The sequence below is a fragment of the Muntiacus reevesi genome, chromosome 15, assembly GCF_963930625.1.
Source record: "Muntiacus reevesi chromosome 15, mMunRee1.1, whole genome shotgun sequence".
NCBI classification, from domain to species: domain Eukaryota; kingdom Metazoa; phylum Chordata; class Mammalia; order Artiodactyla; family Cervidae; genus Muntiacus; species Muntiacus reevesi.
Window position 1 is genome coordinate 29,371,146 of NC_089263.1, and position 27,659 is coordinate 29,398,804.

General features: G+C 40.7%; 2 protein-coding genes and 1 non-coding gene across 3 annotated transcripts in view; 2 read left to right on the forward strand and 1 right to left on the reverse strand.

The window, feature by feature from the left end:
• The first annotated feature begins 185 nt into the window (after positions 1 to 185).
• Positions 186 to 24,955, forward strand: FBXO22 (F-box protein 22). The gene is made up of 7 exons (XM_065906980.1): positions 186 to 385; positions 775 to 913; positions 11,140 to 11,227; positions 12,079 to 12,174; positions 14,167 to 14,331; positions 20,854 to 21,019; positions 23,757 to 24,955. The coding sequence occupies exons 1-7, from the start codon at positions 243 to 245 to the stop codon at positions 24,172 to 24,174; spliced, it is 1,215 nt and encodes a 404-aa protein (XP_065763052.1). The 5' UTR covers positions 186 to 242; the 3' UTR covers positions 24,175 to 24,955.
• Positions 24,821 to 24,932, forward strand: LOC136147694 (small nucleolar RNA SNORA3/SNORA45 family). Its single transcript, XR_010659348.1, has one exon. It is a non-coding gene; the product is annotated as a small nucleolar RNA SNORA3/SNORA45 family (small nucleolar RNA).
• A 926-nt stretch (positions 24,956 to 25,881) lies between the features above and the next one.
• Positions 25,882 to 27,659, reverse strand: part of NRG4 (neuregulin 4) — a 103,252-nt gene continuing 101,474 nt past the window's right edge. Inside the window, exon 8 of the mRNA XM_065906982.1 lies at positions 25,882 to 26,896. The gene's annotated coding sequence lies outside the window, so the exon portion shown is untranslated. The remainder of the gene's footprint in view (positions 26,897 to 27,659) is intronic.

Below are 27,659 nucleotides of genomic sequence, written 5' to 3' on the forward strand. Positions count from 1 at the left end.
AAGTCCACCAAACTACCCCATGGCCTATTTAAGTCCACCAAACTCTCCTTCCAAACACCTGCCAGCCATCCAAGGACAGCGCCGGAAACGTATTAGCCTGCAGTCACGTGGACTTCCCCTCAGCGGTTCCGCCTCCCCGTATCGGCCGGAAGTGGAGCGCGCGCCTGCTCAGTGCGCCGAGGGCCCTGTCTAAGCCGCTCCCTCCGAGCCGCCGTACTGTTTCCCGGTGGGGTTGGTGAGGCATGGAGCGGGTGGGCGGCGGTGGCGATTGCTGCGGCTCCTCCTCCGCAGATCCGCGAAGCACCTTCGTGCTGAGTAACCTAGCGGAGGTGGTGGAGCGTGTCTTCACCTTCCTGCCCGCTAAGGCGTTGCTGCGGGTGGCCGGGTGAGGGCAGAGGAGGCGGGAAGCTGAGCTCGGGACTTGCCTCGGGCTTGCTGGGCTGGCGGGTGGGCGGATACCGTCGGGACCCAGGGCTGACCCCGGCTCCGGAACCCCTGTTCCCTGGTGGCGCTCCCATACCCCAGCGCTACCTGCTGTAGTGCTCCCGGGGACCCTTCCCAGAGGAGCCAGTTTCCCCCTAAGGTTTTCTCCGCCCCCAGCTCTGCCTCCGAACCAGTGCCAGACGTCTCGCCGTCCCAGGGACTCGGGATCCCTTAGCAGTCTCCTGCTGTTGAGGTTATGTGTGGTGGGGAACGGAGGGAGGTCTGTACAGAGCTGCGGGAGAAAGAGAAGTGAACGTCCGTTTACAGTCCTTTGTGCGTGTGCGTCCCCAGCGTGTGCCGCTTATGGAGGGAGTGTGTGCGCAGAGTGTTGCGGACCCATCGGAATGTGACCTGGATCTCCGCGCTCTCGGCGGATCCCTGCCATCTGGCGCAGCATTGCCTGGTCCGCGTGGTAGCCGAAGAGCTTGAGGCAAGTAAGGGGTGTCGCGTACAGTCCTTTGCAAGATTGGTGGATCAGTCGTTGAGAACTAAATATTTTAAAACAATTCGTATATGGCCTGACTTCCCCGGTGGCTCAGACGGTAAGTAGACCGCCTGCAATGCGGGAGGCCTGGGTTCGATCCCTGGGTTGGGAAGATCCCTTCGAGGAGGAAATGGCAACTGCTCACTCCACTTCTTGCCTGGAGAATCCCATGGATAGACTGGTGGGCTACAGTCTACAGGGTCGCAAGAGTCGGAGGCGACTGAAGCGACTTAACTTGCACGCACGCATTGTAAGGTTGTGCCATGATTTCTTTGACAATTCTTCACATATTGGGCGTTTTCAGTTCTGTTCTGTTGCTCAGTCATGTCCGACTTTTTGCGACCCCGTGGACTGCAGCACTCCAGGCCTCCCAGTCCATCACCAACTCCCGGAGCTTGCTCAAACTCATGTCCGTTGAGTCGGCGATGCCAACCAGCCATCTCATCCTCTGTCACCCCCTTTTCCTCCCGCCTTCAATGTTTCCTAGCATCAGGGGCTTTTCCAGTGACTCAGTTCTTCGCATCAGGTGGCCAAAATATTGGAGTTTCAGCTTCAGCATCAGTCCCTCCAATGAATATTTAGGACTCATTTCCTTCAGGATTGACTGGTTTGATCTCCTTGAAGTCCAAGGGATTCTCAAGAGTCTTCTCCAACACCACAGTTCAAAAGCATCAATTCTTAAGCTCTCAGCTTCCTTTGTAGTCCAACTCTTACATCCATACATGACCACTGGAAAAACCATAACTTTCAGTAAACAGACCTTTGTTTTTTCCAACCTTTTGAAAGCTTTGTTGCAGAGTAATGTCTCTGCTTTTTAATATGCTGTCTAGATTGGTCATAGCTTTTCTTCCAAGGAGCAAGTGTCTTTTAATTTCATGGCTGCAGTCACCATCTGCAGTGATTTGGGAGTCCAAAAAAATGAAGTCTGTCACTGTTTCCATTGTTTCCCCATCTGTTTGCCATGAAGTGATGGGACCAGATGCCATGATCTTGGTTTTCTGAGTGTTGAGTTTTAAACCAACTTTTTCACTCTCCTCTTTCAGTTTCACCAAGAGGCTCTTTTATTCTTCTTCACTTTCTGCCATAAGTGTGGTGTCATCTGCATATCTGAGGTTATTGATATTTCTCTCGTCAATCCTGATTCCAGTTTGTGCTTCATCCAGCCAAGCATTTCTCATGATATACTCGGCATGTAAGTTAAATAAGCAGGGTGACAATATAACAGCCTTGATGTACTCCTTTGCCAATTTGGAACCAGTCTGTTCCATGTCTGGTCTAACTGTTGCTTCCTGACCTGCATGCAGATTTCTCAAGAGGCAGGTCAGGTGGTCTGGTATTCCCATCTTTTTAAGTATTTTCCACAGTTTGTTGTGATCCACACAGTCAAAGGCTTTGGCATAGTCAATAAAGCAGAAATAGATGTTTTTCTGGAAGTCTCTTGCTTTTTTGATGATCCAGTGGATGTTGGCAATTTGATCTCTGGTTTCTCTGCCTTTTCTAAATCTAGCTTGAACATCTGGAAGTTCACAGTTACATATTGTTGAAGCCTGGCTTGAAGAATTTTGAGCATTACTTTACTCGCGTGTGAGATGAGTGCAATTGTGCAGTAGTTCGAGCATTCTTTGGCATTGCCTTTCTTTGGGATTGGAATGAAAACTGACCTTTTCCAGTCCTGTGGCCATTGCTGGGTTTTCCAAATTTGCTGGCATATTGAGTGCAGCACTTTCACAGCATCATCTTTTAGGATTGGGCGTTTTATGTATACAGATTTTCACTATTATGAAAATGCTATTTAGAACCTTCCTATTACCTGCTTCCCTTGTCACATGGTTTTGCAGGGATGGGTTCTGAAGGGTCTCTATTGCTTATTGTCACATGAAAATGCCAATAACTAATACTTAAACCCAAATATTTTGACCCCCAGTCCTATTTAAAATTATACATTTAATGTAAGTTATTAAAAGCAAAAATGGAAAATAGAAAAGAAATAAGCCAAAATGCTAGCAGAAGTTTCTTTCAGGGGTAGAAGTGTGTGTGTGTGTGTGTGTGTGTGTGTGTGTGTGTGTGTGTGTGTGTGTGGTGGTGGTATTTATAAAAACTTTTCTATTTTTCTTTTCTTCAAATTTTTACCACTGCAGGTATTGTTTCTATTTAACTTTAAAAGTTTATGATTTGTAATGGCTGTTAAAGCTAGGCAGACTTAGGTGTGAACCCAGCTTTGGCATATATACATGTTTATATATATTTATATATATTATATATATAAAAAATAGCTGTGTGACTTTGAAAATGTTACATAAACTCTCTGAACCTGTAAAGTGAAAACAAAATGATACTATTTACACTCTTACAGAATTGTAAGAATTAAATAATGAAAAGGTAACACATGTAGGTTTACCTTCAGTACCAGGAATATAATATTTTTAATAATTGAAATTATTATTCTTTATTAATATCATTACTAAAATTCATCTACTAATACCTTTAAAGATATTTATACATTGTGGAATACTAGTGTGGAGACAAAAATGTAATCTTATCTAAATCATTCATGCTGCAGTTTTTTTGTGTTTGCCAAATTATCTAGTAGACATGATACCTTACAGCCATAAAGAAAGTTGATTTAGCTTTTTAACTATAAATATTTTAAAATCCACTAAAATTTTTATAAAACATCTTGTCATTTGGAATGTTTTTAAATGAGGTTCTGGTTGTCTTCTCTTGTGCTTTGGGAACATTTCATGTTAAGGATTGCCATTGTCACTTCTTTAGTGAGACTTGGGAATGAAAATTGAGCAGTTGCTTCTCAGGGTGTACCAGAATCGGGTCTAGACTTCCAAACTTTAAGAATAAGAAATGCAGGGCCTAAGCACCAATGGTTATTCTGCTGATTTACGGCAGAGTCACACCTAAATCTCACATCTCTTGAGTTCTCTCCCCTGTACTCACTACACTGGGCATCACAAACTCAGGTGCGTTGGGTGACTCGGTGTAACATCCTGGAGAGTGGTAGGGTGAGGCAGACCAGGTCGCGCTTGCTTCTCCTTGGCCTCTGTCAGGGAGAATGGTGTCTAATAAGTATTGCCAGAGTGTCTACTTTTTCAAAAGAAATCTACATTTTATGTAAATATTCTGTGGGAGTTTTAAATGTTGGCAACTAAAATACATTTGTATTTGTGTGTCTGGTTTTGTTCATGAAATTATTTAAGTTTTAAGTATAATTGATTTACACTGCGATTTACACTGTTAGTTTCAGATGCACAACATAGTGATACAGTATTTGATTATGTGATACATATAATTTGATTATAGTGATACATATAATGATCATTATATGTTTAGCTATCACCTGTCACCATGCAAAGTTATAATACTGGTCATATTCCCCATACTGTACATTTCATCCCCAGGACTCATTTATGTTGTAACAGGGAGGTTGTACCTCTTAATCTCCCTTACCTGTTTTACTCATCCCCCAACTTCTTTGTCCAGTGACAACTGCTTCTTTATTCTCTGTGTCTATGACTCTTTCTGATTTGTTGTTTGTTCATTTGTTTTGTTTTTTTAGATTCCACACATAAGTGAAATCATTGCCTTTCTTTGTCTGACTTATTTTACTTAGCCTTATGCCCTCTTGGTCCATCCATGTTGTCACAAACAGCAAGATTACATATATATATATTTTTAATGACTAAATAATATTCCATCATGTAAGTAATGTTGTTTGTTGTTGTTCAGTCACTAACATGTGTCTGACTCTTTGTGACCCCGTTGACTACTGCACACCCGGCTCCCCGTCCTTCATTGTCTCCTGGTGTTTGCCCAGATGCATGTCCACTGAGTCGGTGATGCTGTCTAACCAACTCATCCTCTGCTGCTCCCTTCTTTTGCCTTCAGTCTTTCCCAGCATCAGGATCTTTTCTGGTGAATAGGCTCTGCACATCAGGTGACCAAAGTGTTGTAGATTCAACTTCAGCAGCAATCCTTCCAGTGAATCTTCAGGGTTAATTTCCTTTAGGATTGATTGGTTTGATCTCTGCAGTGCAAGGAACTTGGACTTCTCCAGCACCACAATTCGAAATCATCAATTTTTCTGCACCCAGCCTTCCTTATGGTCCAATCCTCACATCCATACATGACTACCCGAAAAACCATAGCTTTGACTGTACCGATCTTTGTTGGCAAAGTGGTATCTCTGCTTTTTAATATGCTGTCTAGGTATAAGTGTACCACATTTTTATCCATTCATCTATTTGTGAGCACTTAGGTTGCTTCCATATCTTGGCTATTGTAAATAATGCTGCAGTGCGTGTATCTTTTTATCAAATTAGTATTTTTTTTTTCCCTTCAGAAAAATACCCAGAGGTGGAATTGCTGGTCATATGATAGTTCTGATTTTAGCCTCTCAAATTTGTGTGGAAACACAAAAGACCCTGAATAGCCAAAACAACCTTGAGAAAAAAGAACAAGGGTAGAGGTATCATGTTCCATGATTTCAAACTATATTACAGTAATCAAAATAAATTTTAGGATTATTTGTTGTGGTTTTGTGAAAATGCCATTGATATTTTAGTAGGGATTGCATTGAACGTGTAGATTACATTGGGGTATATGGTTATTTTCACAATATTCTTCCAGTTGATGACCACAGTATATTGTTCCATTTATGTCACCTTCAGTTTCTTTCATCAGTGTCTTAAGATGCTAGGCCACAGAACAAGTCTCAATAAATTTAAGAAGTCAGAAATCATATCAAGAATCTTTTCTGACCACAACACTATGAGACTAGAAATTAACCAGCTTTCCTGAGTGTAGGTCCTTTATCTCTTGGTTATTTTATTCCTAGTTTCTTTTTTTTTTTGAATGTAGATGGGGTTATTTTCTTTCTTTCTCTTTCTGATAGTTCATTGTTAGTGTATAGAAACACAACAAATTTCTGTATATTAATTTTGGATCCTGCAACTTTACTGAATTCATTTAATAACTGTAATAGTTTTTTGGTACTTTCTTTAGGGTTTTCTATATGAAGTATTGTGTTATCTGCAAACAGTGACAGTTTTACTTCTTCCTTTCAAATTTGTATCCTTTTGTTTCTTTTTCTTGTCTGATTGCCATGGCTAGAATTTGCAACACTATGGGCATCTTTGTCTTTTTCCTTATCTTATGAAATGTTTTCTTTCAGCTTTGCACTATTGAGTATGATTTTAGCTGTGATTTTTGTCCTATATGGTCTTTATTATGTAGATGTGTGTTCTATCTCCAGTTTGTGCAGTTATTTTCATAAATAGATACTGAATATTGTCAAAACTTTTTCCTCATTTATTGAGATGATCAGGTATTTATTCTTCATTTTGTTAATGTGGTGTATTACATGGACTGATTTGCATATATTGAACTATCCTTGCATCCCTGGGATAAATTCCACTTGATCATGTGCATGACTCTTTTAAAGTATTATTGAATTTGATGTGCTGATTTTTTTTTTAAGGAGTTTTGAATCTTTGTTCAACAGAGATACTGGCTTGTAATTTTCCTTTTTTGTGGTGTTTTTATCTGGTTTTGGTACAGACTATATGTCATAAGAATGAGTGTGGAAGCAGTTCTTCCTCTTCATTTTTAGGGAATAATTTGTGTAGGATATGTGTTAACTCTAAATGATTGATAATTCTATGGTCCTGAACTTTTGTCTGTTGGGAGTTTTAAAATTACTGATTCAGTTTCATTGTCAGTAATTGGTTTGTTCATATTTTCTGTTTCTTTCTGATTCACTCTTGGGAGATTATACGTTGTTAGAAGTTTATCCCTCTCTTCTAGGTGTTTATCTTGTTAGTGTATAATTGTTCATAGTAATCTCTTTGAATCTTTTGTATTTCTCTGGTATCAGTTGTAATATCTCCTTATTCATTTTGTTTTATTGATTTGGGCTCTTTTGCTTGATGAGTCTGGCTAAAGGTTTTGTAAGTTTTATCTTTTCACAGAACCAGCTCTTAGTTTCTTTGACCTTTTTTTATTGTTTTACTGTCTTTATTTCATTTATTTCTGCTCTGAGCTTAATGATTTCTTCTACTAACTTTGGGGGTTTTTTGTGTTCTTTTTCTAGTTCATTTAGGAGTTGGATTAGGTTTTTAAATTGTGATTTTTCTTATATTCTGAGGTAGGCTTGCATTGCTATACACTTATCTCTTAGAACCATTTTTGCTGCATTCCACAGGTTTTGGGTTGTGTTTACATTTTCTTTTGTCACCAGGTTTTTGATTTCTTCAGTTGCTCATTGGTTACTTTGTTGCATATGGTTTGGCCTACAGTGCTTTTTTTTTTTTTTTTTTTTTTTGTGTGTGTGGTTAATTTCTAGTCTTATAGTGTTGTGGTCAGAAAAGATTCTTGATATGATTTCTGACTTCTTAAATTTATTGAGACTTGTTCTGTGGCCTAGCATTTTATCCATCCTTGAGAAAGTTCCATGTACACTTGAAAATAATGTGTATTCTGCTGCTTTTGGATGGACTGTTCTATATGTTATATCTATTGAGTCTGCGTGTCCTAACGTATTGTTCAAGGCCAGTGTTTGCTGTTGATTTTCTGTCTGGATAATCTCTTCATTGATATAAGTGGGGTGTTAAAGTTCCCCACTATTACTGTGTTACTGGCACTTTCTCCCTTTGTTTCTGTTTTCTTTATGTATTTAGGTGTTTTCTTTTCGGGTGTATATATATTTACAACTGTCATATCTTGTTGGGTCAAACTCTATCAAAGTAGTGCTACCTATCTTGCTTTTCATATCCATTTCCATGGAACACTTTTTTTTTTTCCATTCCCTTACTTTCTGTGTGTCTTTAGATCTGAATTGAGTTTCTTGTAGACAGCATGTATATGGGTCTTATTTTTTTTAACCATTTGGCCAGTCTGTGTCTTTTGATTGGAGCATTTAGTTCATTTACATTGAAAGTAATAATTGATTAAGTATGTACTTGTTCCTGTTTACTGTTTTCTGATTGTTTTTGTAATTCTTTTTTTCCTGCTTTTGCTTTCTCCCCTTGTGATTTCGTGACTATCCTTAGTGTTAAGTTTGGATTCCTTTGTTCTCTCTGTGTGTGTGATTATTTTAAGGTGGTGATTCTTAAGTTTGAACACATTCAAACAAACCTGCATCCACCCCCACCCTTTATTGTTTTTGACATCATATTTTCCCTTTTTTTGGTTTCTATATCCCTTAACAACTTTTTGTGGATATTGATGATTTTACTATACTTTTGTCTTTTAACCTTCCTTCTAGATTTTTATATTTCCAGGTGAGGTGTTTTTTCTGTTTGAGAAGTTTCTTAAATATTTCTTGTAAAGTCTACTTAGAGGTGCAGAACTCAGGTTTTGCTTGTCTGTGAAACTCTTTATCGCTTTTTCAAATCTGAATGATAGCGTTGCCGAATAGACTATTCCTGATTGTGGGTTTTTTCCTTTCATCACATTGAACATATTTTGCTGCTTCCTTCTACCCTGCAAAATTTTTGCTGAAAAGTCAACTGACCGTGTTATGGGAGTTCCCTTGTACGTAACTAGTTGTTTTTCTCTTGCTGCTTTTAAGAGTCTTGCTTTATCTTTAAGTTTTGCCATTTGAATTATAGTGTGCCTTGGTATGGACTTCTTTGAGTTCTTCGTGTTTGGGATCTGTGCTTTCTGGATCTGGATATTCCTTTCCCAGGTTAAGGAAGTTTTTAGCTATTATTCTTCTAGTAACTTCTCTTGTCACCTTCTCTCTCCTCAACTTCTGAGATTCCTATAATATGAATGTTAGTACTCTTGATGTTATCCCAGAGATTTTTTAAACTACTGTTATTTAAGATTTTTTTCTTTTTCTTTTCAGCTTGAGTTGTTTCTACTACTCTTTCACTTCACTCATCCATATCTCTGTATCGTCTGATCAACTGTTGATTTCTTCTAGTGTAGTTAAATTTATCTCAGCTGCTGTATTTCTCAGACCTGTTTGATTCTTTATAACTCGCTGTTAAGCTTCTCACTGTGTTCATCAATTCTTTTCCTGAGTTCATTGAGCATCTTTACGATCATTACCTCGAACTCCATCAGGTAGATTGCTTATCTCATTTCACTTAGTTCTCCCTCTGGGATTTTGTTTTGTTCCTTCGTCTGGAACATACTCCTCTGTCACCTCATTTTTCCTGATTTTCTGTTTTTACTTCTTTATATCAGGTAGGTCAGTTATGCTTCCTGATCTTGGAGAAGCAGGAGATGTCCTAGGGGGCCCAGGAGCACAGTTCTCTCTGATCACCAGAGCCATGTAGGAGTACCCCTAATGTGGGCTGCGAGAGCTCGTCTCTTGTGGCAGAGCTGACTGCTCTGAGTGTGCTGGTAGGCAGGGCTGGCCCCCAAGCCCTGCTGGCTGCCAGGAGCTCACGTGGAGGCTGCCTGCTGCTGGCGGGTGGGGTTGGGATCCAGTGTAGTTGGCTTTGTGGTGAGGGAGGACCAGGGCTGGTAGGTAGGTAAGCCCACGGCACTAATAGGCTAGAGGAAGACTCCACAGAGGTGCTAGCGGCATCAGGGTCCTCCCGGTAGAACAAGCTCCCCAAAACGGCTGCTGCTGACATCTCCGTCCCTAGAGGGGGTCCCAGTTGCCTCTTGCTTTTCCAGGAGGCTCTCCAAGATCAGACCAAGGCTCTTTTCAAATTACTGCCTCTGAGCTTAGACTCAGAGCATATGGGATTTTGTGTGCACCCTTTGTGAATACAGTCTCTGCTTCCTCCAGCCCTCTGGCTCTTCTGTCCACAAGCCCTCCTGGCCTTCAAAGCCAGATGTTCTGGCGCCTCATCTTCCTGGTTGTAGGACCGATGGGCTGGGGGTCTAATGTGGGACTCAGATCCCTTACTCCTTGGGGACAGCCTCTGCAGTTGTGATTAGCCTCACATTTCTAGGTTGCCTGTTCAGGGTGTGGTCTACGCTATACTGTATCTCCACTTTCCCCCTTCTGCCTTCTCATGGTGATTCCTGCTGTATGTCTTCAGTGGTGGAAATTTTTTTCCATTAGTCTTGAGGTTGTTCCCATTAGTAGTTTCTCTGTAAATAATTGTAAATTTGGAGTGTCTGCAGTAAGATGTGGGCTAAAGGTCTTATTACTGTTATCTTGCCCCCTCTTCCGTAAATTATATTCCTTGAAGATGCCTTGTGGACCATGGAAACTATATCCATAGTTTATTATCCAGCCCTGAAGCCACTACAGGGTCATCATTGTCTCAGTATCTTTCATGAGTTTGTCTATATGGAATCTACTCCAAAACAACTTAACTTTCCCAGATTACCATTTCTTTTTCATTTAACTCCTATTGAGGCTTCACTGAATGCTATCTTCTTCCTTCCATTTTGATAGTAAAAATCTTTGAAAGTAACCAGCTTAGGAGGAAAACTATGTACACCTTTTTCATTTAGTTGAGCTGCTTTGCCACTTGTCTGTTATATGTATTTTGGTGGAAAATATGAGTCTGAATAAGCCAAGGTTGTAAGGGCTTCCAACTGTCCCTTGTAAGAGGTAAGGCACAAGTAAGAATGACTGGGATGTCAGGGGTGTCATATATGAGGTCAGATGTCCTTAGGAAGTCTAGGAAAAGGTTTTATGAAGAGTGTGGCACTTAGCTCTTTCTTAGGAGAAACAATCTTCAGCAAAAGGAAGAAAGCTGCAGAAGAAAAAATACAGAAGTGAGCTTGTCCAGATAATGGTGAGAGATAGATTCCTGTCAGAAACTAGTTAGCAAGCCGGAAATGAAGGCCTGGATTATTTAATTTGGCAAAGAAAAGAGGAGTGATACAAGTCTGTATACCTTTCCTCTGTTGCTGAGATGTTTCTGTTGCTGTGATACCTTTTCACATAAAGCCAGTGGGATCTTTTGCTGGTACGTAATGTTTTTGTCTAAGAGTTTAAATTATTGTGAAAATGAAATTCTTCAGTCAGGCTGGAATGAATGTGACCTGAAGAAATAATATATGTTCAACAAATGAATGAACTGAAAATGAAAGAGCATAAGTGAAAAATGAATGAGTAGATGGACTCAGAACAGCTGAAGAAAGGTAGGGCCACAGCAGTTCGGGTCAGGGCAGAACTTTAGGGCTCCACAAAAGCATTTGTAGATTTGTGTGATCAAATTCTGTTTTGTTTTCTTTTTTCTTTGCAGAATGTCCATATATTACCACAGACAGTTCTTTACATGGCTGATTCAGAAAATTTCATTAATCTGGAGGAGTGTCGTGGCCATAAGAGAGGTGAGTATCAAAGGAAAAAGTTTTGGATTCTTTTGTTTCCTTATGTACCTCTGTTTGGAGATAAGTGCTGTTTTCATCCTGAGAGTTACTGACTTTCTGAGGCTGTGGGCCTGCTCCCTGAAGAATGCCTGAATATAGTGTCTTTGAACTTTTGAGGAACCGTTTGCTTCAGAGATTGCAAACCTTGCAATCTCAAGATTCAGAGATTCTATCCAGAGATTGTAAACCTTGTGGTACAGTTGACACAAGTTCTTTGGAAAGGTGTTTTCTCATTTTGAAATACTTGCATGTGCAGGCATTTGTCGTTTACTATTAAAAACAGAATGTTTGTCTTTGACTATTCAAGCCTTTTATTCTGTTGGATGACTATTTACCAACGTTCTCTGTCAGTACTGTGCATTCTTCTTGGCTTGCTAAGTGAAGAAGCAGACCATGTCCCATGACGGGCACACTGGCCCCCAGAGTTAAGACTTAGTGGATTATCATTGTGTGACTTGATTCCAGATGACTGTGCTGTAGAAAAGTCATGATTTCATATCAGCTTAACAGAAAGAATAGTAAATCTGAAATTCAGCTGCTACTGCTGATGTCACTGAGGCAAAAGCAGTGTGTGAACAAGTGGAAAAGGGGCAAACTGGCAATGCTGAAGGTCAAATTTAGAATATAACATATAAAACAGGGACTCATAACAGCAACAAAATACTACTTTTGTTTTCAATCAAAGCTTTTAGATGTCCTTGTAATGTGTTCTAGTGTAAAGTGACTTAAACTTTATTTAATATTTGCTTTTATTTTCCTCATCAAATTTGACCTTAAATGGATGACCTGGATAATCTTCTATATTATTGCAGCCAGGAAAAGAACTACTATGGAAGCAGCGTTTGCCCTTGAGAAGCTCTTCCCAAAACAATGCCAAGTCCTTGGGATTGTGACCCCGGGAATTGTAGGTGAGAGAATACCAACCTGATTTCCTGCCTTTCATTCATATGGGGTCCTATGGATCGATGGGTTATTTGTAGCTTAAAGCAGATTTATGTTTTTGGCCATCCAAAGTACAGTAAAGTTGGTCTTATATACCTTCAAGTTATATTGACTTACATTCATATTCCTTAGGTTATTGTGGTTAATACTTCAAATCTCAGCGTTGTCCATATAAGCCACATGTATTAATAATTCATATCTTTCCAGTAGCCATTCAGAGGAAGACAAAGATCTCATTCCTCCTCTCTACAAATTAGATAGAAAGTATTAGTGAGGATTCTCAGTTCTGGCACTTTAGCCAGAACTGTTTCCGGTAGCTGGAGGTGAGGTTGACCTGGATCAGGAGCTGCCTTCGACCATCCTCAGATACTTTTCTTTCTCTCCTTGGTTGCCACTATTTGAAGCTTATAGCATGAAGTTTTCTTTTTCTAGGTTTGCTCCTGGTGAATTTTGGCTGCTGTAATTATTTTTGACTTTGATCTGTAGCTAGTGGCGGAGTGAGAGCCTGTTGAGGCCGTCGTGGTGCAGTGGTTCCAATCCCTGGGTGGAAATCCCACTCTAGTGTACCACTCTAGTGTCTGCATGACTTTGAGCGAGTTCGCTGACCTCATGGAGCTTCAGTTTCCCCCTGTCTGACATGGGGGTGATTGACAGTACCTTTCGTGGAGAGTTTGAGGAGTCAGTGAATTGCACACGTGCAGTATTTAGAATAGAGATGCACAGTGAGCAGTGAGTAAACGTTAGCTCTGATCCTTTACTTTGTTGCAGTCAGTAGTACTCCGTAATTGGCATTTTTAATCTTCACTGAAAGAGTTTTGATTGTATATTAAGTCCTGTGCAAGGCAGTACAAAAGATGTCAAGTGTTTACAGGCAAGTATGGGTAAATACATGGTTGGTGGGGACTGTTTCATCTCGCCGGCGATTAGCTCCTACCCCTGTGTTATTACATCAGCCCCTTCATCACAAAGTTTGTTTCTCATTGGATTGAAAAAATGATGGCAGTGACTGATTTTCTTTTAACTCTTAATTTTTCCTTAAATGAGTGATCTAGTTATCCATTATTAGTTATTATCAAATGCCTCTATAGAAACAACTTTGAGTTCTTACATAATTTTGTTGGGCCTCTCCCCACTGCCCGCTGTGACTTCCTCAAAGCGTGACCAAATAGAAACTCTAAAATTTGAGTTGGGGGTCAGGGACAAGAGAGGGCAGGCACTCTTGTGCGACACTCTTGCCTCCGTGACCCCATAGTGAGGGGTGAGCAGTCTACCTGAAGCCTTCCTCTCATGCTCAGAGCCTTGCACATCTTTCCCCCTAAGTTCCCAGGTGATCTTGATGTTGGGAGGGAGTATCATTCCACCTCCCTTCTTTGGGACCTGTCATCTTGTGTTTCCTTGGACCCACTCCTCACCCTGCTTGCTGATTCTTGTTCCCCTGCAGCTGAGGGCTTTCTCTGAGCCACTTCCACACATGTCACAACAACACTTCCACCACGACAGCTGATTGGGTTCCTTTTTCTTAGGCTACAATTAGTGACTATTTCTAAAACAGCCATTGGTGATAAATTTTTTTCAAGTAGAATTGCTGTGAAGTTGTAATTACTACCTCCCCAACTTTTTATTTAGAAAAACTTCAAATCTATAGAAAAGGTGGAAGAATAATAGAATAGTACAATAAACACCCATATACCTTCATCTAGATCACCATTGTGAAAAACATGTGCTTTTCCTGTGTTTATGAAAACATTTGTTTCTAAACAGTTTGAAAGTAAATTGTAGGCATCATGACCTTATACTCCTAAAAATGTGAAAGCTAAGGAACTTTTACTTGGGTGGTGGCCTGTTATCTGTTGATTATGTTAGTAGACTAAGCTGTAGGTGTGGCTGGGTAATTTACATGAGGTGAAACTTCTGTCTTCCTTGTATTTGTTCACAAAATGGTTTAACTTTTTTCCTAGTGACACCAATAGGATCACGTAGCAATCGACCTCAGGAAATAGAAATTGGAGAATCTGGTTTTGCTCTGTTATTTCCTCAAATTGAAGGAATAAAAATAAAGCCCTTTCATTTTATTAAGGATCCAAAGAAATTAACACTAGAAAGGCATCAACTCACTGAAGTAGGTAAGTTGTTACATTTACCACTAATTGCCCATATTGTTGATTGATTTTGTTTGTTCCTGAGAGAGTCAGAATCAAGTACAAGTTACTGCAGATATGGATAATTCAAACTAGTGATTAACAGAGGCTGGTGCAATATTTTTGATAGAATAAATCCACTTTTTAAATTATTTTATTTACATTAAAACCTGAGAGAACCAGAGATGAATTTTCCACAAATACACCATTGATGATACACTAACTTGTATTTAATTCTGAATTTTGAAGGACTTCTTCCTCTTATTTTCTTATCATTTTGTCCTATTTTGTTTTTGAAGTTGAAAAGTTTAAGGTTTTATTTCTCTTTTGTGATAGTAATCATTTGTTTAAAAAAAAACTAGAAGGTACAGGTTAGTTCAATATCGATTAATTAGAAAGAAATGTGTGATGAATTTGATAAGTTTTAGAAATAGTGTAAGTTAAAGCAAAGTCTATCAGACAAAGGTTTACTAGGAAATACCAGGCAGGAAACTTGACTGATGTAGACAGGTCATGCATGAGAGTTGATAAAAAGGGTTGGCTCAGTTTCTAAGCTCTAATGAGAAAGCTTAATTTAATGTAGTAAGCATTAAACTAACTATTCAAGCAAAGCAACGTTAAGGCCGTTTACCTACCTCTGCAGGTGAACTGATCGGGGTGAACTTGTTAGAGGAACTTGTTTGGCCTTTGACTTGGTGCTTTTGCTGAAGGTCATGTGGTTTCTTCTTCTGTGCTGTCTCTTTTTTTGTCCAGAAGTGAGTCTGGTGCTTACTGGGGATGTTCTCTTCTGTTTTAAAGCAGCCTGGGGATGCATGGTTGAGGTCTTCCTGGTAGCACTGCCTGAAGCTAGAAGCCTAGTTTTGTCCATTTATAAGAAAGACTGAAAATCTTGAGCGGGTGTAACCTCTGTTTTATGATCAAATAGTTATTTGATTTGTTTTAGACCTTGCTTGCATTGTGGCTCTAAGTATAGGAATCAGAAAAAGACAGGAAAAAGAGTCCCACGTTTTTCTGCTCTGTGAAGTGGTTTTATTGGTGTCCTTTCCTGTTTTACTGGTGTCCTTTCCCTGAACTGTTTGCTGTCAACAGTTTTGACTTATTCCAAGGCATTGTTTTCATCCTATTCATGACCTTCTGGAAACTGAGGCTTTGCCTAGATTGAGATGATAATCTCTATTCTTTCCCATTACTGTTTTCTATACCTCAGTTGGGACTGTTGCCTTGTATGTGGACAAGAAGATGGAGGGATTTGAGGCGGGCAGGGAGGGAGGGGTTGGAGGCTGTGATGTGGGCATACCTTCTCCACAGAGTCCCAGCCTGCACCCCTGAGCCAGACACCCGGAGCAGCTCGTCAGTCATGCTCTGTGACCGTGGAAGGCACCCCGTTTCTAGAAGTGTCCCACAGGCTCAGCACACCTTCTCTAAAGGCCAGAGAGTGACTGTTTCAGGCTTAGCCAGTCATACAGCCTAGGCACCTATTCAGCTCTGCCACTGGAGCACAGAAGCAGCTGTAGACAGTACACAAAAAGTCAGCTTTGTTCCAATAAAACTTTACATGCAAAGGCAGGGGGCCAGATTTGGTGCCCAGGCTGTGTTCTGTCTTCCCCTGCATTGCTGACTTGGCTGCTCTGAGTAGAAAGTGGTGTGTGGAAAGCCTGTGGTGAATAAACAAAGCCCCCTCAGCCTCCTGCGAGATGGGCAGTGTCTCTGTGGGCAGGGACCTCGCATGAGATATTATATTCCTTCTAGACCTTGTATATGGGGTGTGTCATAATCAGACCCAGCATCCTAGTACCCAGCATCCCATATGTACTGGGATGTATATTTATATGTATAAATATGCATGTATATAATACACACACACACACGGCCACACCCTGGTTACGTTCTCTTTGAAGAACTTACCAAAATGGCATGTTTTTAAAAGCAGCATGGTGGTGGTGGTTTGGTCGCTAAGTTGGTCACGACTCTCGTGACCCCATGGACTGGAACCCGCCAGGCTCCTTGATCCATGGTATTTCCCTGGCAAGAATACTGGAGTGGGTTGCCATTTCCTTCTCCAGGGGGTCTTCCCCACCCAGGATCGAACTCCGGTTTCCTGCATTGCAGGCAGATTCCTTACCGATTGAACCACAAGTGAAGCCCTAAAGAGGCACAGGTTGTTCTAAGATCCGTATGGTATCCACCCCATGTTAAAAAATAGTCTCTGGAATGAAAAAAATATATAGATATACATGTGTAGATGGGCCAGCACTTGATTCTTTCGGAGTGAAAGCAGAAATACCCATGTTCCGTAAAAGCCAGTGTCGGTTCATTGGCAACTGTCCGTGTGCAGATCCTGTGCCAGTCCTGCGTGTGCGGGGCTGTGGAGATGCCTCCTGGCGCTCCCGGTTCAGCAGGCCAGGCCGACTTTGAATGCAGTACACCGACGTGTGAGTGTTACCGAGCAGACGCACAGAAGTGCTGGGAAACATAAGCACGGGACTTCATCCACCCTGGGGTCTTGGGAAAGTGACATTTGGGCAGTGCCCTGAGGAGGCGTGAACTGGAGTGGGCAGGGGTCTCTCACATGTGGAGTCAGGAAGTGGATCGTAGAAGTATCGTGCCTTCTTTGCAGGTTATTGACAAAAATAGATCAAAGGACAGGAAATAGGAAGGGCCTGGCAGCTCACCTTCAGGACTGCTGTGCAGTCACTGGCTCATTTATGAGGTAGAAGGAATTCCAGGGAGTCTGGAGAATGGTGAGATGGAAGGTAGGGGAGTGTGGTTGAGCCAGGAGGCAGGCTGGGGCGGGCTCTGCCTTGTAGGGACACCCTGAGGATTTTTACAGACATAAGGGCCGCGGTAAGCCAGAACTCTAGGCAGAGTGACACAGCCGGCTACATCTTCTGAAACTGCCCCTCTGGCTGTGGTGTGATCAGTTTGGAGGGACACAGGAGAGGATGCAGGGAGATCAGGCTGTAGTGGTTGTGGCAAGAGGAGTTGTAGAGACATGGATGGATTCACGGTGAAGTTTCGAGGTGGAATCAGAAGGTTGAGGTGAGGGATTAGAATGTTGGGAGCTGAGAATGAGGATGGGGGCAGTGTTGTCCCCCGGGTTTCTGCCACGGCAGGCACTTGGAGGGACGGGGCAGACGGGGACGGAGGTTAGAAGAGTCAGGCTGCCAGTTCTGGGTTGGGGACACAGGTTAGAAGAGTCCAATTACCAGTTCTGGGTTGGACACGTTGAATCTGAGATGGGAACATTTATTTGACAGTTAATATGTGGGTCTGAAGCTCAGGAGAATGGTGTCAACCACAGATGGAAATCTGGGAACAGGTAATTTAATGGTGATTGAAGAAAAAGGAACTGGCACAAATTGGAAGAGGAGGGGAAGGAGGTTCAGCAGCTGATGTTGCTTCTTCATGGTTGACACTGACATGATGCCAGCATGTCCCTCCCACGGGCAGCCGTTCCCTTCTCCAGGGGATCTTCCCAACCCAGAGATCGAACCCAGGTCTCCCGCATTAGAGGCAGATTCTTTACCAGCTGACCTACCAGGGCATAGTTCCTTGTGCTATACAATAAGTCTTTGTTACTTGTTGTGTACCTATTGAAAGTAATTGTCGATATTCTACACGCGTTTAGATTATATCACTTTCAAATGGTTCATAAAAGAGCTGTCTTCAGAGAGAGGTTTCTCTAAAAAGAAATCTGAACACACAGACCTAGCATTTGCAGGTGTTTGGAACAGTTCTTCATAGTTGACTTTCCTGAATGTGATGCTGGTCTTGGTGTCCAGATTTTAGTTTTTTCCTTTTAACCTTCCAGCTTGATCATATCTGTAATGAATTTATATTCTGCCTTATTTGAAAATGAACTTAAGGCAGCTTACAAAAGGATAACGTAAACTATGGGTGGAGGAATTCTGAGTTGAGGCCCGCGTGTAGGAGGGGCACAGTGCAGCCAGGGCCACGGGTAGTACGTGAGGCGCAGCCTGTCGCGTTTGCTAGAGGTGGGGCGCTGTTTGCCGGGCCAGGCCAGAAGCAGAACTCTACCCGGTCTTCTGAGAACTGTGATCAATTCTAGTGCATCCACATGCCCTTGTGGTAAGTAGGTGGAGTTTTTCAAGCTGTTTCGTACCATGTCTATGAACACTCTATGAGCACTGTGATTCCTTAAAATAACCGTGGTAGGATCCACACCAGCGAGGTCTGGCCCCTAGCTGTGTGTGCAGTCGCCGTGTTCAGGGCAGGAGTGGCTGGCCCCGTGCTGTGACTCCCGTCTCACCCCGGGTGTCACGGAACAGGGCGTCGCCTGCCCAGCACACGTCAGAACTCGGAAGATGGCCGCCTGCTTTCTTGGAGTTGAAAGTCCTGAGACACTTGTACCGAGTAGGGGACCCCCTTGTTTCACCAGGAGGCAGGACTGAAGGCGGTGCCGGGATTTACCTCAAAGTGAGCTGGGTGGTGATCTTCCCAGGCTCGTGTATCTTAGGCCTCTCAGTGTTAGGCTCGGCGGTTGAACCTTCCTTCTGGTACGTGATGCAGACCTGTCTGCCTTGACAGGCAGACAGCCTGGGCTAGGTGGACTTGTCCTCTAAGTTGGGTGGAGGGAAGCGAGTCTGATTTCTAGATTAGTGTGTGTTTGTGTGGTCGGCTACAGAGCAAGACCACTGGAGGAAGACGTTGAAAGCACTGGGTATGCGTTGGCTGAATGAGGGTGGTGCCCAGTCGGCAACTGTAAAAGAGTCTAGAGCTCAGAAAACTGTAGGAAGGGGAGAGATTAGAAGTCTTTAGGTTTCTAAAACTTAAAACTGAGAGTCAAGAGATGTGGATCTAGTCTGCTAAGATGTTGTCCTGGGCCAGTCACTCTCCTGAGATTAGCAGTCCTTATTCGTAAAATAAGACCACACTGTTGACCCCACAGGCCTCTTCTGACTCTAAATAGGCATTCTGGGAAGAAAAAAAAAGACACATTTTCTGCAAATTTGCTGCCTTGGTCTGTGTGGAGAAAAAGATGCCTTTAGTAATGGTTTGGGGTATATGGTGTCTTGAAAGTACTGGCTTTTACTAATATCCTTCTTACTCTCCAAATCAGTGATGTGCTGTGGAGAGAATTAGAAGTGGACCAGAGGCAGTCTCCCTAGAGAAGTCATTGCTTCGTGTTAGGAACTGGCCATTCACCTCCACCCCACCCCACCCCACCCCAGTTTGCTTGAATGAGCTTTATTTCAGACAACCTTTACCCTTAACGTCTATGAAGATGGAAGTCATGTGGCTGAGACAGTGGATGCTCGAATGTGGGTCAGGTGTTTGATTTTTTTTTTTTCCCTGTCCCAGAGCCACCTGTTTGTCAGATTTCAAACTGATAGTCTATGAACAAGGTGCCAGAGGCACATATGGAAAGCCTGGGAGCTTTGTGTGGGATGTGAGTCCTGCCTGCTTCTGACCAGACTATGCTGCCCTCTAGTGGTAGCTGCTTTTCATCCCAGGAGTGCTCCAGAATTGAGTATTTCCCTGCTTTGGAATGAGTTTCCCATGGTTAATCCACCTTCCCTCTCCTGGAATTTGTGGGTAAGGCCTATATTTTAATGGTGTTTTTGTTTCCTAAGGCTGCTGTAACAAATTACCACAAACTTCAGTGGCTTAAAGCACCATTTATTCTGTCACAGTACAGAAGGCCAGAAGGCTGGAGTCACGGTGTTGGTGGAGCTGCTTCCTCTGGTGGCTCCAGGGGCTGGGGGTGATCTCTTTTCTCTTCCTCCTTCTGGTGCCACTGACATTCCTTACGGTTGCATCATTCCAGTCTCTGCTTCTGAGGTCACATTGCCTCTTCTGTCTGCCTCTGTTTCTCTAGTAAGGATACTTGTGTAGTATTTAGGGCCTACCTGGATAATCCCGATGATCGAATCTCAAGATCCTTAATCACATCTGCAAAGACCCTTTTCCCAAGTTAGGTCCCATTCTTCGTTCCTGGGAACGTGGTAGGGTGATCACACTCAACCCTCTACAGGTGGTTCGTGCCACCTCACCATCCGGACACTTAAATCCCCCCCGCGTCTAACTCTGTTCTGTCCACCAGCGTCCCCTTCCGTGCCAGCGGGCGGCCTGAGTGGAGACGGCTCATACCCAGGCCCACCAAGGGGTGCTGCTCAGTTACACAGCTACTTCCTTATTTGTGTTGAATGTTGCCTATGTTATTTTCAAATAGCCATTTAATTTTCTTAATGGTTAAAAATTATAGCAAAGGTTTTGAGTAATGTTAGAGCTTGCCAAAAAAATGGAAGGCTTGACAGCTTAAGCACTAAGTTGCATATTAGGCATATAAGACATTAGGAATAACATTTCTTTTTTTTTTTCATTTATTTTTATTAGTTGGAGGCTAATTACAATATTGTAGTGGTTTTTGTCATACATTGACATGATAGCATTAACATTTCATTTTGAAAAATAATTCACAATTCCTTTCTAAGGATTTCATTTAAAGACTCTCATTTTTAATTGTCACTCTTCGTTTTTCTGCAGGTCTTTTAGATAACCCTGAGCTTCGTGTGGTCCTTGTGTTTGGCTATAACTGCTGTAAGGTGGGAGCCAGTAATTATCTGCAGCGAGTCGTCAGCACTTTCAGTGATATGAATGTCATCTTGGCTGGAGGCCAGGTGGACAACCTGGCATCGCTGACTTCTGAAAAGTATGTTTGATGTGCTTTTGACTTCTGCATGTGATGGGTTATGTTCTCAGCTTTACATTACTTTGGGCTTTTAAAACATCATGTTTAAAGGATTGCTAATAGTTCATTCCATTTTGCAGTAGACATAGGTTGAAGGGCTTACACAATGTAATTCTGCTTATCTTTGAAGAACGAAATTTATATATGTTATCCTTTTAAGAGTTTATTCTTAGTTGGACTTACACTCTCCTTAAAATTGACTTTCACCATTGTTTATTATGTTCCCTTGATGGCTCCGTCACTGTAACTGCAGCATTATCACTTCCTCTCTGGTTCTGTTCTCCTCTAAAGGAAATGTGGGGTTCAGTAGCACAGCTTTGTGGTAAAACTTCTTGGAGCCTCTAGTACTGTGCTCAGTACTTTGGATCTTTTAGAGGGAGGGGTAATACTGTTACTTGTGGCAGTTCTTAAATACGTTTGGCCACAGAACCTTTTGTACATGAAACCTCTTGTAGGCCTACCGGTATTATTCAGCACACATTTTTTAAAATATTGTATTAGATTTTTAAAAAAAATTTTTATTGGAGTATAGTTGATTTACAGTGTTGTGTTAGTTTCAGGTATACAAAAGTGAATCAGTTATACATATATCCACTCTTTCAAGATTCTTTCCCCATTTAGGCCATTAGAGTATTGAACAGGGTTCCCTGTGCTATATACTTATCTATTTTATATACAGTAGTGTGTATATATCAATCCCAGCCTCCCAGTTTATACTCCTCAGCTTCCCCCTTGATAACCCTGTTTGTTTTCTACATTTATGAGTATTTCTGTTTTGTAAATCAGTTCATTTGTACCATTTTTTCAGATTCCATGTATAAGCAATATTACTTGGAACACATTTTAGGAAATACTATACTAGATCTTTTGAAAGGCTTTTTCAAGTTCAAAAGTGATACATACCTTTGATTTTATTACTAAGGGATCTGTTTTCAAAGATAAAAATATTTGGTCTTCTATCTTGAACCATTACTACTTTTCCACTTCCAATGAAAGTATGTAGTATTTTGAGTTTCAGCTAATTAAGTGGACATAAATACCAGCTGTTTCCAAAAGGAAGAAAATGAAACATTCCCTCTGACCCCAAATCTTTCCTGCAAACCTTCTTATTTGTTTCTTTGTGTACTCATTTTTAGTATTTGGACCCTAGAGCAGTGACATGGAGACAGGCTGTTAGAGATCAGTATCTTTAAGAGCAATTTAAATCATCCCAGTCATAATCTCCCTTCTGGTTGTCAGCACCGACAGGTCAGGGAAAGCAGATGCGAAGTTGAGTTCCCTGGAACTTGAGGAAGAAGGGAGGAAAGCCAGATGCACTGAACTCTAAGCACTGGATTTCCTGCAAAAGTATACCTGATTCTCGGTAGCTGCCTGTGGGTTATTTCCCCCTTGCTTAATCTTCCTTATTGTCTTTTAAACTATATGCGGATAGGGCAATGGTGATTTAACTTACAGTTTATCTTTGAAATGCGAACTCATTCAGACATGTAACATCTGGGATGCTAGCCAGTTAGTTTAGCATGCTGTCTGTATATAATCTACCCTTTATACCTAATATGGGGAAATACACCCTCCAGCAATCATTACCTTTTACGTGACACGTTAATGTGGTCTTTACACTGTGTCATTGAGTAAGGGAAGCCATTGAGTATATCAGTGCTTCATCTTAATGGTGTCCAGATATAAACCCCTCTCCGTCTAAAAAAAGATGACTAATTCTTTTAGGCAGGAGACACCTGTTGCCATTGTATACCAAAGAGGAAATGTAATAAAGTTAAAGGGGCAGCAGCAGACTTCAGAAGATGCATTCTGCCCCTCAGAAACTTGCTTTGCCACTGGTTAGCCTTAAGGGACTTAGTGCTTAAGCCTTTTAAGTCTTAGTTTCTTACTAACCCAGTGAATCCTGCCTGTTCACAGACTCAAGATGTTGCTAAGCCTGATAAAAAAAGCTACTTACTTGGTTTCCCCCAGTGGGTGTTCACTATATTACACTTTACAACTTTATTAACACTGTTTATATTTTCTTTAGTAACCATAAAATATTTCATTTTAAAAAATGCCAGGTAAGTAGAAACAAAAAGAAAATATTATTTTTCCCTTCAGATTAAATTATTAGCCCAAAGCAATAAATAAGACACAGCAGTGTAACCTGTTTCTTTATGAACCAAATAGAAGAGAGCTAAAACCTCTGGAATTATGGGTTCTAAAAATTATCCTCCATGATTCAATATTTAACACACCTCTTTTAAAATTTGACAAGCTGAGGTAGGGGATAAAAAGGTACTGAAGATGTAAATAATACCAAAAGCTTCAGCATTGTATATATGAATAAAGTTGTAAGATTCCTTTTTAAGGAAGAGGGTAAAGTAAGGATGCTCTGTACTCTTCTAAAGCTCAGGCTGGATTTTAGAAATCTTTGTGGTGATGCATCTGCCCCTTTGTATCTATGACTGAAGAAATAATTGCTTTCTCCTCCATAGATCTGCCTTCTGCGTTTTTTATTGTATTAATTTCAGTAGTTTCATTTTTAGCCCTTTCTACCTTACCTCTGATCAGGGAGAGAGCACCTCAGACTAACTGTAAATTAAGGCAGCACTTCTCAACCAGTGAGAATTGGGAGGTGTTTTCTTTTCTTTTACACTATAAATCTGAATTGTGTTTCATGACACGTCGCCACTGTTCTACTTTCATTTCCTAGGAGCCCCCTGGACATTGATGCCACTGGTGTGGTCGGACTGTCATTTAGCGGACACCAGGTCCAGGGTGCCACAGTGCTTCTCAACGAGGATGTCAATGACGAGAAGACTGTGGACGCTGCAATGCAGCGCCTCAAGGCAGCGAACATTCCAGAGCAGAACACCATTGGTTTCATGTTTGCATGTGTCGGCAGGGGCTCTCAGTATTACAGAGCCAAGAAGAATGTGGAGGCTGATGCATTTAGAAAGTTTTTTCCTAGTGTTCCTTTATTTGGCTTCTTTGGAAATGGAGAAATTGGATGTGATCGCATAGTCACTGGGAACTTTATATTGAAGAAATGTAATGAGTTTAACTATAATGATCTGTTTCACAGCTATACAACAATAATGGCACTGATTCATCTTGGGTCATCTAAATAAAGCCACCTGTAAAGTGGCTTTCACAATATATAACTTGCAGGTTCTGCCTTTTCTGGAAAATGGAAACTTGAGAGGTGTATATTTCAGACAAAAAATTTTTATCTATCTGTTTTGTAGCTTTGACACTCTAAAGGTTTTTTTTGGTAGTTTTTAATGTATTAGATGGAGGACAACTTTGTATATAATGTAATGGGGACCCAGAATTGAGAACTTTGGCATCAGGCACAAGTGAACCGATTATGACTATTGAACCAGGCTGTGTCACAGGACTTTATGTAGTCTTCTGCATGGAAAGACTGGGAAAGGATCCATCAGTGGAAGGAGAGCTGAGACATTCCATGACTACCTCTGCAGTGTGAGATGATCTTTTAGCAGAATCATGAAGATTTTTTTCTTCCTTAATAAAAGAGAAAACTATACAGATGGCTTGATAAATTTTTCTCTGCTTTACAATTTCACCATGTTTTTCAGAAGCTGTAACAAGATTATTACTGACTTTTTACTTGATAAGTATTAAAGAACTGTTTTGTTTTAGTACTCTATAACGTTGCTTAGTCAAATGAATTGCCAAGACTAATCCATATTCTGTTTTAAGGGAAAACATTTTCCTTTTCCCTCAATAAAGATATTGCAACATGGACAAAGGATCGAGGCTAGAGCCACACTTGGGTATCAGCTGTTGCCTTTGTGTGCTAGAGTCCTTGAAGAGTAACTGCTGACCTTAGTCACTCACTGTGGCCCTCAGGGCATAATCACCAGCAAATAAACATCAATGTCGAGATTAAAAAAAAAAAAAAACATTGCATCAGAAGATTCTTTTTTCACCTACTTCTATATAGCTAGTTGGCAGATCAGGCAACTACATCACCTTTCTTTGATTTTATACCAATATAACATACCTTGGAAACTCAGATAGTTGTGTTGTTAAGTTCGACTCTTTGCAACCCCATGGACTGCAGCATGGCAAATTTCCCTGTCCTTCACCATCTCCTTCACCACTTTTAGTGAGTGAATGAAGGAAACTAAGAGGAAAACCCAGAATGATGATATCTGTCAGCTAGCAAATCCTGGCACATTTCCAGTAAAAGGATTGTCAAGTTTAAATTTCTGATTATTTGTAAATATATCAAATAGATGCAGAGAATACCAGTTTCTCCTGATAGCCATTCTTTCCTGTTCACACAGATAACACCTTTGGTTTTTAGCTAGGCACATGCACACCAGAATAAAGACTACATTTCCTAGTCTCCCTTGCAAGTATTACTGTTCAGGGCCATGAAATGTGAGGGAAATGACAATATTTCCTTTAACAGTATGACCATTTTTGTTTTGTTTTCCTTTATTCAATCCTGTTGCTTAGAAGTGGATATGATAGCCATCTTAGACTCCACAGCAGAGTCAGTGCTGTTTTGTGGAAGAGAACCACACAGAACCGCATCTACACAGTTTTTTGTTGAAGTGCAAAACTGATCTGGACTGCCTATCTTTGGACTGTTTTACAAGACAGAAGTTAAAATCAGTCTTGCCTAATAAGCCAGTTGTGTTTTTCCCAGGTCTTTGTTATAGGACATCTGTATTAGCATATTCTAATACAGTGTAACATAACGTATGGCCCTTTTGTAACAGTCAGTGGTTCCAACAGGATAGAAGGAAACTTGCAAGGTAAGTGAAATTAAAATATATGAACATTCACACTTTTCTGTTTTTAATAATTTGTTAAACCAATTTTTACTTCAAAAGATTTTCTTTCTGCTGTTTATTTACATGAATGATGAAAATACTTTAACATTTCTTTAAACTATGATTATCCTCAATATTAGTTCCTGAAGAAAGTCCAAAGAAAAGTTTGATTGCAATAGAATTTTTAATTTCTGAATATTAGTATTTAGCTGTTTTTGAAAGGCTTGTCTTAAGCATTAAAGGAAAAGTTACTGTTTCAGCTAAAAACATATTAAAATTCCTAGAATGGCAACTGTTGCGTAGTCACTTTTGAAACTGGAAAAATGATCAAAATTGACACAAGCAAAAAAAAAAACTAAAGATGTATCCTTAGTGTCTTCACATACTGAACTGCCTTCTATCAAGTGACAGGGTTGACAGGATTGTTTATTCAATCAAAATGTTTAAAAAATCCTTTCTTATGTGCTTTCAAAGCAGAATCTTTCTGCAGCTACAATTTGACTTGTTAAAGGCTGCTTTAAGGAATAAACTCCTTGAAAAGCCAACTAACAGTGTAAGGAAGAGGAGGGAAGCCTCAGATTAAGATGTGGAAACAGACACCCTACACATTGTTACAGTTAATAGCCTGTGACCTAGACTAATGAAGGGGAAGGCCAGCTCACTGCTGTAATTCTCAACTTTACTTAAACCTGGGCCATTGGTAAATACAACCACTTTTCAATCTAGTAAGAGAAGCCAAACAGCAAAGGTTTTGCCACTGACTTGTACTGCAAATTTAACACAATGAACATGAAAGAATGTAAAATAAACTTACACAAACCTGATGGTTTCCTATGCATTCTATAGAAATGTTTGAGAAAGTAATTAAATCTACTTCTGTCATTTTGTGCCCACACAGCCTAACCCATTTAAACACCACCATAAATTCCGTTCTAATAAAAACAGAAGACGCTAAATCCTCTTGATTTGAAATTGAGATTTTAGATGACTGACTTGGTTTTCACTTGTAGAAACAATTTATGAGTCTTGCTTTATGAAAATCCTAAAATAAAACATAGTGAATATTAGTAATAACATCCTTGTTAAATGACCAAAACTAACACCTGCACTATGTAAAAGAGTGTTACCAGGAAGTCATTTTAATATTGGCCCATTTATAGAAAATGTCAAATATTTATATGAGACATGTTATTTTTGTTTTTATTTCATTTCTGCACTATGCCATGATGGAGACAGAAGACTATATGCTACTATAAAGCAGAAAACTTTGGCAGGAGCCAATAAACACCATTTAATGTTTTGGTACTAAGAGTGTATGGAGCATTTCATTTCAGAAAGGCTTTATAAAAGTTAATGTTCTGTGGACATCATATCTTTTTGCCTTTTCATACGAACAAAGCTAGTGGAGGGAATGGAATTCCAGCTGAGCTATTTCAAATCCTAAAAGGTGATGCTGTTAAAATGCTGCACTCAATATGCCAGTAAATTTGGAAAACTCAGCAGTGGCTACAGGACTGGAAAAGGTCAGCTTTCATTCCAATAACAAAGGCAGTGCCAAAAAATGTTCAAACTATTGCACAACTGCCCTCATCTCACAAGCTAGCACAGTAATGCTTAAAATTCTCCAAGCAAGGCTTCAACAGTATGTGAACTGAGAACTTCCAGATGCTCAAGCTGGATTTGAAAAGGGCAGAGGAACCAGAGATCAAATTGCCAACATCTGTTGGATCATAGAAAAAGCAAGAGAATTTCAGGAAAACTTGCTTCACTGACTACACTAAAGCCTTTGACTATGTGAATCACAA

Excerpts from the sequence above, each read along its gene's own strand:
- FBXO22 (XM_065906980.1), top strand. The coding sequence starts at position 243 with ATGGAGCGGGTGGGCGGCGGTGGCGATTGCTGCGGCTCCTCCTCCGCA. Across the intron at positions 11,228-12,078 it reads GTGTCGTGGCCATAAGAGAG|CCAGGAAAAGAACTACTATG; the intron begins GTGAGTATCAAA and ends ATATTATTGCAG. Across the intron at positions 21,020-23,756 it reads GCATCGCTGACTTCTGAAAA|GAGCCCCCTGGACATTGATG; the intron begins GTATGTTTGATG and ends TTCATTTCCTAG.